General features: G+C 32.0%; 2 protein-coding genes across 2 annotated transcripts; both read left to right on the top strand.

Annotated features, from left to right (window-relative positions):
* Positions 1 to 6,107: 6,107 nt before the first annotated feature.
* Positions 6,108 to 6,827, top strand: Smp_177310 (hypothetical protein; the record flags this gene model as incomplete). The annotated part of the gene is made up of 1 exon (XM_018796691.1): positions 6,108 to 6,827. One exon carries the CDS (start codon positions 6,108 to 6,110, stop codon positions 6,825 to 6,827), a length of 720 nt encoding a protein of 239 aa, XP_018651808.1.
* Positions 6,828 to 8,855: 2,028 nt separating this feature from the next.
* Smp_100360 (hypothetical protein) lies at positions 8,856 to 9,372 on the top strand. The gene has a single exon (XM_018796690.1). The coding sequence runs from the start codon at positions 8,959 to 8,961 to the stop codon at positions 9,298 to 9,300; it is 342 nt and encodes a 113-aa protein (XP_018651807.1). The 5' UTR covers positions 8,856 to 8,958; the 3' UTR covers positions 9,301 to 9,372.
* The last annotated feature ends 3,721 nt before the right edge of the window (positions 9,373 to 13,093 follow it).

The following is a 13,093-nucleotide window of genomic DNA, read 5'->3' as shown; positions in this document are numbered from 1 at the left end:
ATAATAAGAATATATAAAATTAATTTGACACCGTTGGATGCCGGCTCAGTAGTCTAGAGGTTAAGCGCTCGCACGCGAGACTGATAGGTCGTGAGTTCGAATCCCGTGAGGCGGGATCGTGGATGAGCACTTCTGAGGAGTCCCACAATGGGACGAAACGCCGTCTAGTGCTTCCAGGTTTTCCACAGTGGTCTAGCTTCACTTGATTTATGAATTCAACTATAAAATTACCAAAATCTCCGGAAAACCCCTTCTGATAAGAACATGAATTTGTCAATATATATTGGTGAATAAACTGGATGTTTAGTCAGTTATATCAGTTCATGTATTCATCGTTTTATACTTCACTTAACGTATAAATCCAAATGTTTTTTTCTAATATTTTGAATATTTTACCAAATTTTTATTTCTAGTAAATTTAACGTTATAATAAAAAGAATGTATTTACCTATGCTAATATATATATATATATATTAAATAGTTAGAATATTCCTGATTTTACTCATTGGGAATCTTGTTTGCATTATAAAGTGAGCCTTTGTTAAACCCCGTATCCTTTCTGAATAGTTATACGAACAAGTCTATTTGAAAATGTAAGTAAAATTTGCTCTATCATTAATTACAAAATCGCATCTCTTTTAGGTGAAACTTGATATTTTATGGTTAAAATGTGACGAATTTCTATCTTCTTGAAGTAAAGGTCGTAAAATTTTGATATAATACCAGGATGATTTCGACTATAGAACTCGTATATTAAGAAATAAGTAGTAAGGTTAATTAACCTATACCTAATTGCTTGTCATTTGAACACATGAAATTGCATCTAATTAACATAAATATTTATTTTATGAGTTTGATCTATATCTATCTCCATTTCATTACCATACTTTTTATCAACATCACAAATAGAATAAAGAAGGATTTTTAACCTCAGGCTAACACATCTGATAGAAATTTCAAAATTTAAATAACTTAAAGCGAATTATTGTAAATATAAACAAGTCGACTTTTGCCTAATCTGATCAAAATTAGGTCATCTTTCTAATTATTGGATAGATTATAGAATTAATTTTAAAGGATTTAGTTACTATCATCACAATAACAGTTACAAATTTTGCTTACAACCTATTTTAAACAGTTTAATCGAATTAAATATCACATCTTAAAATACAAGTGTATATTCAAAATCCATAAATCCTAAAGCTGACTAATTACCGTTCACATATGTTTTAACCGTAACTAAATAAAGCTTAAAATGTCTGATTTTTATATTGTAGTCTAGTATTCAACAGTCCAGTATTCAACACTTAACTCGTCATAGGTTTCATCAGAATATGTATTTCCTGATTATCATACTGAACATTATAACTCTTTACAGTTTTTTTTGGTTGACATAGATACTTCAAGTAATGGCTATGTATACGTATACTCAAATGAATTCTTGTTCAATCTATAGTTTTTTGCAATTTTCTGTTTCATATAGAATGTGAAAAGATTTTTCTCTGAATATCTCTTTTATGCATATGTCAGTAATAACAGAACATATTGTCAGTTAGTATGTACAAATATTAATCATGACGATTGATTGTACCATATCACTCCCTTGAAATGATGCGACAGAGTAACTAGGTTAATCTAATCAAATTACAATACTGTTTTCATAATGATTGACAAAATATTTTCGACATAACATTTTTATGATGCAAAATAAAGGTACACAAGGTAGTAATAATTTCAAATAAACTGTGAAAACATACTTTTCTTTATTACATATTTCGTTTGTTTAATATGAGAGACAAGACAATTTTTTCATCACATCATAAAATGGTATAAATTTAATGAGACATTTTGTTATCATACTTTGATAAAAATAACGGAAGATAATAAAAATATCTGATCAATGTTTACGTGTTCATTAGAAGAGAAAGTCAAGAAAAACAAAATAAAAAATAAATCTCTAGTAAAAAGTAACGGATGAAAAAGTAATTTCAGAACAATTCAAGAGAGTAATCAATAACGTAGAGTTCTCTAAATAGTTTCATCACGTGAATATTGCAGAAGAGTAAAAACCATTCACTTGTGGATAAAGAGAAAATAATTTGTTTACCGATTAGTCCATATTTTCCTCTTTATTTAGAATGATTCCCAAAGAGGATAAAACGCGTGTCCTGGATTCCACTACCAACCACCATCCATCTCTGTTTATAATATTAGTGACGTAAGGCAATCCGCTCAAAATGCACATATGCTAAAAGAGACTGGTCAATTGTAGTCTTAAACATCAGTGAAAGATTCAAAAACCAATGTGAATCAATTGACTAACACACTTTTGTTCATCAATGTTAAAATACACTCAAAATATTTGTTAGGTATAAAAAACCTCGTCGACTATCTGTCAAAAGAAAGCCATGTTGACAAGTAAATGAAGCTAGGAATCCTACTTTTTATTTAGTAAAACTGTCATATAAATATATACTCATAGCAATCCACACTAAAAATTCTAAATTATATTATGCTTACACATAAACGTGTTAATAGAGTATAAATATATGTTGAAAATACTTTAAATGCTCTTGTCGAAAAGCGGGCATTATCTTTTCACATTTACAAAATACTCAAGTATTTCATAGACCAAACAAAGAATAATTTATTGAAATATTATTAATTCATGATCCAGTAGAACTTTAAACAGTCAGTTTTCAGTAAAATATTAATGGAATGTTAACAAAAACTATTTAGCATTCATGGAATGAAAACCTTCCATAATAACTTTCACATTAGATTGGAATGCTTTATATGAACACTCGTCAAAGTTTGTATGAACAGTTTGACAGAAAGTGGGTTCTGGGCATGTAGAGGATAATATATGTCAAAACTACATTTGGATAATCTTAACGATTAAAATATATACAAAAAGTCATGTACCAAATAATGTGTTGTCAGAGACGTCCATAACGGTTCTCATTAGATATGTCACTTGAATATGAAATATGTAGCGTAAATATTCATATTCCAGATGTCCGACAATTTAAAATGACAGGTCAAAACGGCGACGATTTTACGAGAAAGGAAAACAGAGCAAAGAATCTTTTTAAAATAGTTCTTCATTATGGCTTTACACTAAAATATATGTTTACAAATAATAATTAAACTGATACCAAACAGACGATGGTTTTAGATTATATTACAAATCTAAATTTGCTTATGAAAATAATTGCGAATGATTAACAAACTAATGTAAAGATTAGTTGGGTGAAACGGTCAATGTCCAGATACCATAACCTAAAACACGACCACTAACAAAATTTTAATAGGAAATCGAGTATTAATAACTGTCACTTAAGAAAATGTCACAATTATGGAACAACAAAAAGTAAACAGAAACTTTTGCAGACAAACTTAGATAACAGAAATTATATAATAAATTATCAGCAAAAAAAGTACCTTGTAATAGGACATAACGCAGTTTAATTTGGCCATCAAGATGGCGAGTTTAAAAAGAGTGATTGTACAAATTTCTTATTTAAACAAAGAAAGCATTCGAATGTGTATCCCAATGCCTCCAGTTATTTACAAAAGGCATGTTATCCGGTAGATATTATGCAACACATTATTTTTGTCCACATGACACTTCATATCAATTAGATAACCCGGTATGGAGCTTCTTTGTGATCTCAACTTTTCCTCACCGAACAGGATGATGTTCGGAGATCCGAAAATGGATTTGTCTAATTTAGCTACCGATACCGAAATTTAGGAAAACTGGTGGATTTATTTTCGACTACATCTATACTATTATTTGACCAGTTTGTTAGCGAAGTACTTAATTAGTTATGTCATAAGTTAGCTGATTGAACAGCTGCTTAGATAGTCAAAAAATGTCATCATCTTGAGTTAGAATACAATCTTTGATTTTCGAAACCTATTTTTTATTTTCTAATATTATGATACTTCTAATTCGTACTTCTGATAGCAACCTTATTGTTATTGCAATCCTTGGCTGCTAATTATTATCAAATGTATGATGGGTTAATTAAGTGTATGCTGTATCAAAAGATTCACCAACTATTCATATTTATTTGCTTCATCTAATAATGCTGAAATTTATAGTCAAGTTATTTTCCAATACTCCCTCATTTTCATTGCTATATTAATGGCTTCACTCATTTCGCCTACAATCTTGGATCGATTGTTCATCTATATTAAACTTTTAGTTGTAGATACGCTTATCTATGCAGTAGACTTCTCAGTTATTTGAAGTCCATAGTTTTGCCACGTACAGTTTATTGTAATTTCTTTGTAATCTACGTGCTGACAGACATACTGATAGTATTTCGTTGAAACAAAATCAAAAGTTATGGTAGGCATTTTTCTAAAAACCTTGAGAACTATGGGTTATCCTTTATCTGTTTGCAAATAATTAAAGGTCTAATTTCTTTATAAATAAAATCGGTCAATGTTTTTCTGTAATGTTAAATGATTGTACTTCTTTACATTTATAAATTTGAGTGCGGACACTACAAAGCAACGAACTTTGTTGTAAACATTCGTCATTTCTTTCAGAACAATGACTTATTTAATCTTAAAGAGAGCAAGAACGAAGATTGGTGCAGAATAGTATGAATTCATTTTATTTCGTTAGGTTCTCATCAGCTGCTTACAACGTTATTATAGATATTGACATACTTACACATACGAGGGTGAATAAAGATGAATATGTGTATCATGATGTAGCGAGGATTCCAATAGAGTTAATAAGGTCGTAGAAAATCTTTTTTCGGGTAAATAAAGTTTGGGAGTGAAAGTTCCAGAACATTGATATAGTAATTAGAACTCATGGAGTTAACAAACATTGGATGATTGTTTAATAAAGCAACTGAAAACAGATTAACGGTAACAAAGAAAGATATGAATTGAAAAAAAGTGATGATGATGTAATAAAACGTCAGAAAGAGTTGAAATAATGGATGACGTAATAAATAAAAAGTAGTTTAATGTTACTAGGACAAAGGAAACTTTATTACTAGCTCCTTTTGGATACATAGATCTGGTTTTGGACGTTTGATCGCTATCGTCTTGTTGAATTTCAAAAGATTGGAGTTTGATTGTTTGTGAATCACATTGAAAGACTTCAGTGTATCGACTTGATTTCCTGTGTCAAGGAGATGTCTTGAGTTGGCACTGCTGAATGCTTTTAATCCATTTTACCTTGAGCTTTGTGGAGTATGTTCTTTGAATCGAACGTAAGCTCTACTTTCTGTTCTATTAATATAACTACTTTGGCAGACACATGTGAATTTGCATACGCAGTTGGTGGTAACATGAAAGTAATACCTATCAATCATTGATTGTGTCAGAGAACATGTTGTTTTGGACAAGAAAATTAGTTTAGCTGCTGGATAAGTTCTAGCCAATGCGTTTTATAGTCTCCTATTGATAGACCCTGTGATGTCATTACCTTTAGGTTGAACAAAAATAAGATTTTTATTTACTGTCGTATCTTTGAGTTTTTTTGTTTTTATGCTTCCCATATTTCTCAATAAATTTCAGTGTGTATCCGTTATTCTTTCGACACTTTTTTAACATTCATTACTTTCTCTTCTAGTGTATCGACAGTACATATTCTTTCTGTACTGTGGAATAGTGTTTTAACAAGTGCGTTTTTGTAACTGATTGGAAAAAGCCATCGAAATCGAGATAAATCCCATTCTATGTGTCTTTCTTATAAACTGAACGTTGAACTATGCCATCCTTCCTTCTTTTTATCGAGGAAATAAAACTTAATTTCATTTTCATATTCCATAGTAAACTGGATATTTGGATGGGCTTCGTTAAAAAATGTTAACATCAACATGATACACATATTCATCTCTAATCACCCTAATGTCAATATCTGTAATAATGTTGATTTTAAATATTATAGATTGTAAGCAGCTGATGAGAACCTAACGAAATAAAATGAATTGATATTATTCTACACCAATCTTTGTTCTTGTTCTCTTTAAAATAATAAAAGGAACTATGTGTATAAAACTTATTTAATCGATCATTATTTTATCTATTCTCTATATCATACTTTTGTACTTTGAATTCTTTTCAGGTCATCAATGTCGATATTTTTAAGGCATACATCAGATGATACACTGAATGAAACCATATCAAATTATTACTTTGCTAATACTTCTAAAGGTCATCAACACTTTTTAAGAACACTACCAAATATATTTAAAAAAGCTTTGAATATAAACAAGCACAAAACAAATATCCTAGAAGAAGAAGGTGAAATAAATGAACAAGACGAACATAATAAACTAGTTGATCAAAAACAAAGAAAAAATTACCTAATACATGGAAAAGAGAATTTTCAACGAACTAATAACTCATATCCTCATTCACAAACTACATCAACGGTACAAGAAATATTAGAAGTTGATGAAATGTCACCAATATGTAATTTAAATGGATCAAATGAGTTTATGGATTCACAGACAGATATTATGTTTATGAAAGATAATAAAATTTGTAGTGATATAAATAAAGATTATATGGTTCCATCAAATGTTGTACAGAATAAAGATAAACATTTATGTCAACTTACTAATACTAATGATCATATTAATGATACTAATATTAAACAATCTATAAAGTCTGTTCATAATATAAATAATAATGTACATAATGTATATAATGAATTAGCTGTTAATAGGAAAGAATCTGATGAACAAATATGGATACTTCAACCAGGTTATATATGGTGTCAGAGTGAAAATCAAGCCAAGTTATCTACCAAGAAAAGAAAATACTCTGCAACAAAGGTAGGTAGTTAACATATAAAACGTCAGACTCAAAGGTTCACTCTCTATTTGATCTTTTGAAAACAGTATAACATACGAGCCTACATTGGTTTCGGCTTAACGGAAGAGAAATTTTACCAATCTATTAGAATCGGGGGCTAAGGGTAAACGTTTTGATCATTAGTGCAAATATCAGCACTTCCAGCTGGTGAGTTCTGAATAGGATGAAAAACCCTTCCTGGATTTTGCTGCTAACCGTATACTATTCTTAGAAGCTTTTTAAAATAATTTTATAACTTGTTTAGTGATGTGATATATGGGGATTTGTTTAATCTGAAAATAGTCTTCATCAATGATTGATATAAAAAAACACCATTGACAAATACAAAGTATTAGTTTTATCGTATATAATTGAACCTTCTCAGATCTCTAAATTGACTTCATTCATTGGATCGAAGTGAAAATTTTTAAGCTCCTTAGTGAATGTGATAACTCGAGACTACTGTGCCAGAATCCAATCACCGATGTTTCCAGATTCACTCTGTCCATGATCATTACCATGTATCTTGAGAGTTACTTTACCCTTATAGCCGAACTCGTCAAGTCACAGTACATGATTGTTTTTATAGGTTTTGGTTGTGATATAACCAGCCTGGTTTAGTCCTGACTTTGAAATGTAATAAGAGTGATTCGTGACAACTCCGCTATACGTAATGTTGGAGTTTGGAAACCCAAAGAATTAACTTCAACCAGACCAGTTTTACTTAAATTATCATTTGATTGATACTAACCCTATTACTGATTATTAAAAACGCGAATTAGTGTGAAGCCTTAATAAAAACGAACGTTAAAGTTTATAAGCACAGTTTGAGAGAGGAATTTAAGACATGAGTTTCGTCGCATTCGTAACTCGTCAACTGTATTTACATACACCCCACTGTTGATGTTCACATAGAGTCCCTAACCCATTCCCTTCATCTGTAAACCCTCCAATGTATTAGTAACTGAGTCCAGATAACCACTAGCTTGTGTAACAGGATGAGTTTTGTTTTACTGAATCCTTCCATTGTCGATATTCATGACTGAATTTGATCAGTTCCTTTTGGTATACATACATCCTGGATGAATTGTCTCGAAATTAAGATTAAGTAACAAGAACTTTTAAACAAATTTTGATTGTAGTCCTATACGTTAACAACAGTAAGATTCATATCCTTACCAATAAAATATTGAAATTGTTTAAAACACAAGATTAAGTTAAATTTTATTGTTAATAAATAGAGGACGATGAACGTAAAATATAGAGCTTACATCTTTTACTTATTTTAATCAAATAGCAAGGTGAATCTACAAACTCTATGTATTGGATACTTTCTCAATATTCAAAAATCTTATTACCTCTTACTCTAGTTAAGAATTTTGTCAGTAAGCCATTTAATATATGACTTACTTACCGATTACAATAAATCACTTTAATTCAAATAAACATATTGGGTGTATAACAATATCGCTTCAAATGACAACTGAAAATGAAAAAGACTTCATTTCAAAAAAATTTTAAAGTTACAGCTATTTTTATTCAGAAAAAATTGATATAAGTTTCCTGAAAGTGTTTGATAAACTTCACTAACTGAAAACATATTTTATTAAAATAGATTTCTACTGAATAACAACACCATCATCCTCGAATATTTATTATAATAGGACGAAACGGCCGTCCAGTGCTTCCAGGTTTCCCATGGTGGTCTAGCTTCAATTGACTGATGATTTCAACTATATATAAAATTTTATAATAATTCTTAACAAAGTTATATATTTTTAATTATTTATTTCATTTATTTTTAATCATAAAACATAATTATATATACATCAACATTTTGCATCCAGGTGACTTACAGTTAAAAACATCTTTCTTAAGAAACACATTCTAATTATTTACAATATCGGTCAGAATATATTATTTCAAAATGACATTAAATTTATGATGGTATTCCGTGAAAATTTCGGATTATCTAAATCATATATATATATTATTATTATTACTTTCGCCCTTAACTCCTCTTGGAAGGGATTTCCGTGAAACTTAACCATCCGACTCTGTCCTCGGACTCCCTTTCAGTTGCTATTCATCCTTTTTATATCTGCCTCCAATTCTTGGCACAATATGTTCTTCTGTTTTCCTCTTTCCCATTTACCCTCAGGATACCAAGTTAGCTGGTTTGTTCACTCCCCCAGTAGTCTTTTGCTGATTGTATCCGGACAATGGACATTGAGTATTCTGTGTAGACAATTGTTTATGAATACTTGTACCTATGTGATGATGATTATAGTAGTTCTTCAAGTTTCAGCTCCATATAATAGAACTGTCTTGATGTCAGTATCAAGGATTCTGACTTTGATATTAGTTGATAGTTGTTTTGAGTTCCATATGTTCTTCACTTGTAGGAATGCCACACTTGCTTTGCCAATCCTCGCCTTCTCATCTGCATCCAATCCTCTGTGTTAATTGACGATGCTGCTCAGGTACGTGGAAGATTCCTCGTCATTCAGAGCTTCTCTATCAAACGAGACTGGGTTGATGTTCTCTGTGTTGTATTTGATGATCTTGCTTTCACCCTTGTGTATGTTGAGGCCTACTGATGCAGAGGCTTCTGCCACACTAGTTGTTTCCACTTGAATTTGTTCGTGTGTATGGAATAGGAGAGTCAGGTCATCTGCTAACTCCAAATCATCTGTTTGCATCCAACCTGTTCACATTATTCCGTTCTTCCTGTCAGATGTGAAGGTCTCCAAGATCTAGTCGATAACCAGAAGGAGGGAGAGAGGAAGCAAACAGCCTTGTCTGACTCCTGTCCTCAGTTGGCATGTGTCTGTCTGCTATCCTCCATGCACAATTCTTCAGTTTAATCTATCATAGGAATTCCGTATTATATTGACTATCTTCTCAGTCGCGCAGTAGTGTCGAAGAAGCCTCCATAGTGTTCTCCTATCCACACTGCCAAATGCTTTCTCGTAGTCAACGAAGTTGATATATAGTGAGGAGATCCATTCAATTTATTGCTTAATAATAATTGGTAGTGTTGTGATTTGGTCGGTACACGATCTATCTTTACATAATTCAGCCTTTTGACCTCGAAATCGGGCATCTACTGAGTCTTTCGTCCGGTTCAGCAACACTCTGTTGAAAACTTTTCCTGGCACTCTCTTGTTTGCTCCTTTATATTCAGCTTGCGCCTTGACTTCCTTTGTTCCTGTCCGCCTGTTTTTAATTTCTGTCTCCTCGTTCTTTCTTTCTTGAATCCTATCCAGGGTTTCCATGAAGATCCATTCCTTATGATGTTGTTTGTTGCAGTCCACCACCTCCTGAAACGTTGAAGTTAGTGCTTCTGTGATCCCTTTCCAGTTCATCTAAATAGTAGTTTCTTCTTCTTTCAGTAGATCTTATACAGCTTGGAAGAGTTAACTTGAATTCATTGAGTTTTTCAGTATGTCGAACGAAAGTTTGTATGGAACCTTTGTACTGCTGTTTCCCCAGTTGTTCAGTGTTTCTTTAGTTTCAGTTTCATCTTGGCCACAACCAGGTGGTGATCTGAAGCTATGTCAGCTCCTTTCCTGGTTCTCGAGTCTTCCATTGACCTTCTGAAATTTTCAGTGATGCAAATATGATCGATCTGATTCTGTGCAGTATGATCTGGTGAGACCCATGTAGCTTTGTGGGAAAATGTGTTGCCACTAATAACCATTTTGTGGAAGGCATATAAATTTGAAAACCTCTTGCCATTCTTGTTCCTTTCTCCTAGTCCACGTCGTCCCACTATATATTCATATCCGGTGTTGTCCATTCCGACTTTGGTGTTTAGGTCTCCCATCAGGATTGCCAGGTTCTTTCCTAGACACTACTCTACGATCGACCGCAGCCTCTCATAAAAAAGATCTTTGTCGTCATCGTTCTTATCATTGTTGGGTGCATAACACTGGATAATAATCATTATGATCCAATCCTTCTTTGTTTTGAATGATGCTTTGACGATTCTGAATCCATGAGATCCTCATCGTATAAGTGCTTTTCTTGCTTCTTTGGACAGCATAAATTCAAATTTCTGTGTGTTTGATGCACAATTTTCTTCATGATCAGAGTACAGCAGCACCTCTACCGAAGCTGATCTTTTCTGTCCGGCTCGGGTCTGTGTTTCACGGGTTTCGAGTACCAATAACTTGTATCTCGTCATTCCCGTAGCTACTTTGCTGGTCCCCATGGTCTCCTAGATTGTCTGAAAATCCCACGTACCTGTACTAATTGCTTCTCTAGTTGTTGGAAGAGACATCGGCCTCGTGACTTTCAAAGGCACTTGGCTTTCATCATGAGGCGTAGTAATTCTTCTGAATGAAGATCGTTCAACTCGGAGGGCAGAGCTCAAATGGTTTGAATTGTTTAATCTGGTCAGCGTTTTTTAACAAGGTTGTTTTCTACGGGATGTGGTTGCTGACCTCATGCCCAACCCTTCTTCTTTACCAAGACATGGGACCATTAGTAACCGATTTCATATGATTTCATATTAAGTAGATTCACAATTGAGCACATAAATCTACTGGTGTGTCCTACATAGTAATGAATACATACAGTGAAAACGTCGATGCAATCTTTTCTCTTGCATAAATAGACTGCCTCTACGTTTTCACTCCATTATTGAGACTTTGGAAAAACGTTATACGTAACTTGCAAAGCTTAATTCAGAAGTGTTTTCAAGTAGACAGTTATAAAGACTAGTCACTACTTGAAATGCATTCCATACATTTAGATTCCATGGATTTTAACTTCAACTTTTGAGTTGTATGTAGCATCTTTAGCGGTCATCCTAAAATGCTGAAAGTACAAAGTGGCTTATTGCAAACTTCAAAAAAGTATCTAGATAAATTAGAAGACTAGTTGAAAATTTTAATAAGACAGTATAATGAGCTAAGTTTGGATTCTCTTAAACTTTTACTAAACACAAATGGTACATATTTGTATCTATAATTTTACTGAAATTTTCAGTTCTTGAAAATATTGTTGCGTACACTAAGAATTAAATCATAAACCTCTGTCATTTCCGTATTGAATCATTGTTTTCTTTTGAAATATTTAGTGATTTATAGCTATCACCAATTTCAGTTATTCGTATCATACAGCTTTATACATATATACATTTATAATAATGTATATACTCACCGAAGAAACCATGTTGGTAATCCCCACTTGACTGACAGAAATTTATGCTTCAACAGAATATGAACTATAAAATTAATGTTACTGACACAAAACCTACTATTATGTAATTGACCTAAAACATTGCAGTGTGAACATAAACTATGTATAAAAAAATAATTACTCAAGAATCAAAAGGATAACCGACAAATATATGATTCGATAACAATGATGAATGCTAGACTGAAATTTTGATTTACCTGTCTAAAAAACGTTTACATTCATTTAGTTCCAACAACTTAATGAGTTTACAAGATTTTTGACGTATTTACCTTAAATTGTTTCTTTATGAATCTCAAATGAAAAGATTTAAAATAATAACAATTGTCGTATCTAGTATAACTCGAAAGAAAAACGGAATTCTGTTGTCATGTACAGATGTGTTTAATTGACACCGAGCCAAATATTTTGTTTTGTAATCAATAATGTTTTGTGACTAGTTAAATTGAAAAAGATGGAAGTGAGTATGGACAATATGATTCCTAGTGGAATTACGTAATCAACATGCCACTTCTCCAGAACTACTAATGTTGCTGCTACTTACACTAAGAAACATATTTTTACAGGGACGATTATATATTACTTCAATATCGAGAATAATACGTGCCATGTGAACAATTTCATCGAAAGTTTACTATTTTATCTGTATATGACACCATTTTTAAGCGAGAAATTGAGTCTTAATAATGTGGCATTATAAGCCACATACTTTCCTTAAAGATGGTTTGTAAATATTATAAAATGTTTAAATTATTTGAAGTGATATTTCCAATGATTTGATTTGAGTGATTTTACTGTTGATTGTTATTTGTACAGTTCCACATAATCTTTGATGAGTATCTTTTTTCTTTCTTTTCCGTCTTCTACTCTTAAAATGTTCAGTCTCCGCCAAGAGAAAAATCCCGAACGAAGAAAATAAAACAGGTATTTTCTCGTGATAAAACATCGAACAAAATTTCAAAGGCGTTATCAATGAAACCCCAGTCGACAAGTTCATAATTTTACCTCCTTCTTTTCTCGTCAAATTGTAATAGATTCAATACATCAGAAAAAT

Source organism: Schistosoma mansoni, chromosome 4, assembly GCF_000237925.1.
Source record: "Schistosoma mansoni strain Puerto Rico chromosome 4, complete genome".
Taxonomy (NCBI): domain Eukaryota; kingdom Metazoa; phylum Platyhelminthes; class Trematoda; order Strigeidida; family Schistosomatidae; genus Schistosoma; species Schistosoma mansoni.
This window is presented reverse-complemented; position numbering and strand designations above follow the sequence as displayed.

What these genes read in the sequence shown, in the direction of transcription:
- Smp_100360 (XM_018796690.1), top strand. Translation starts at nt 8,959, where the DNA reads ATGTTCTTCTGTTTTCCTCTTTCCCATTTACCCTCAGGATACCAAGTT.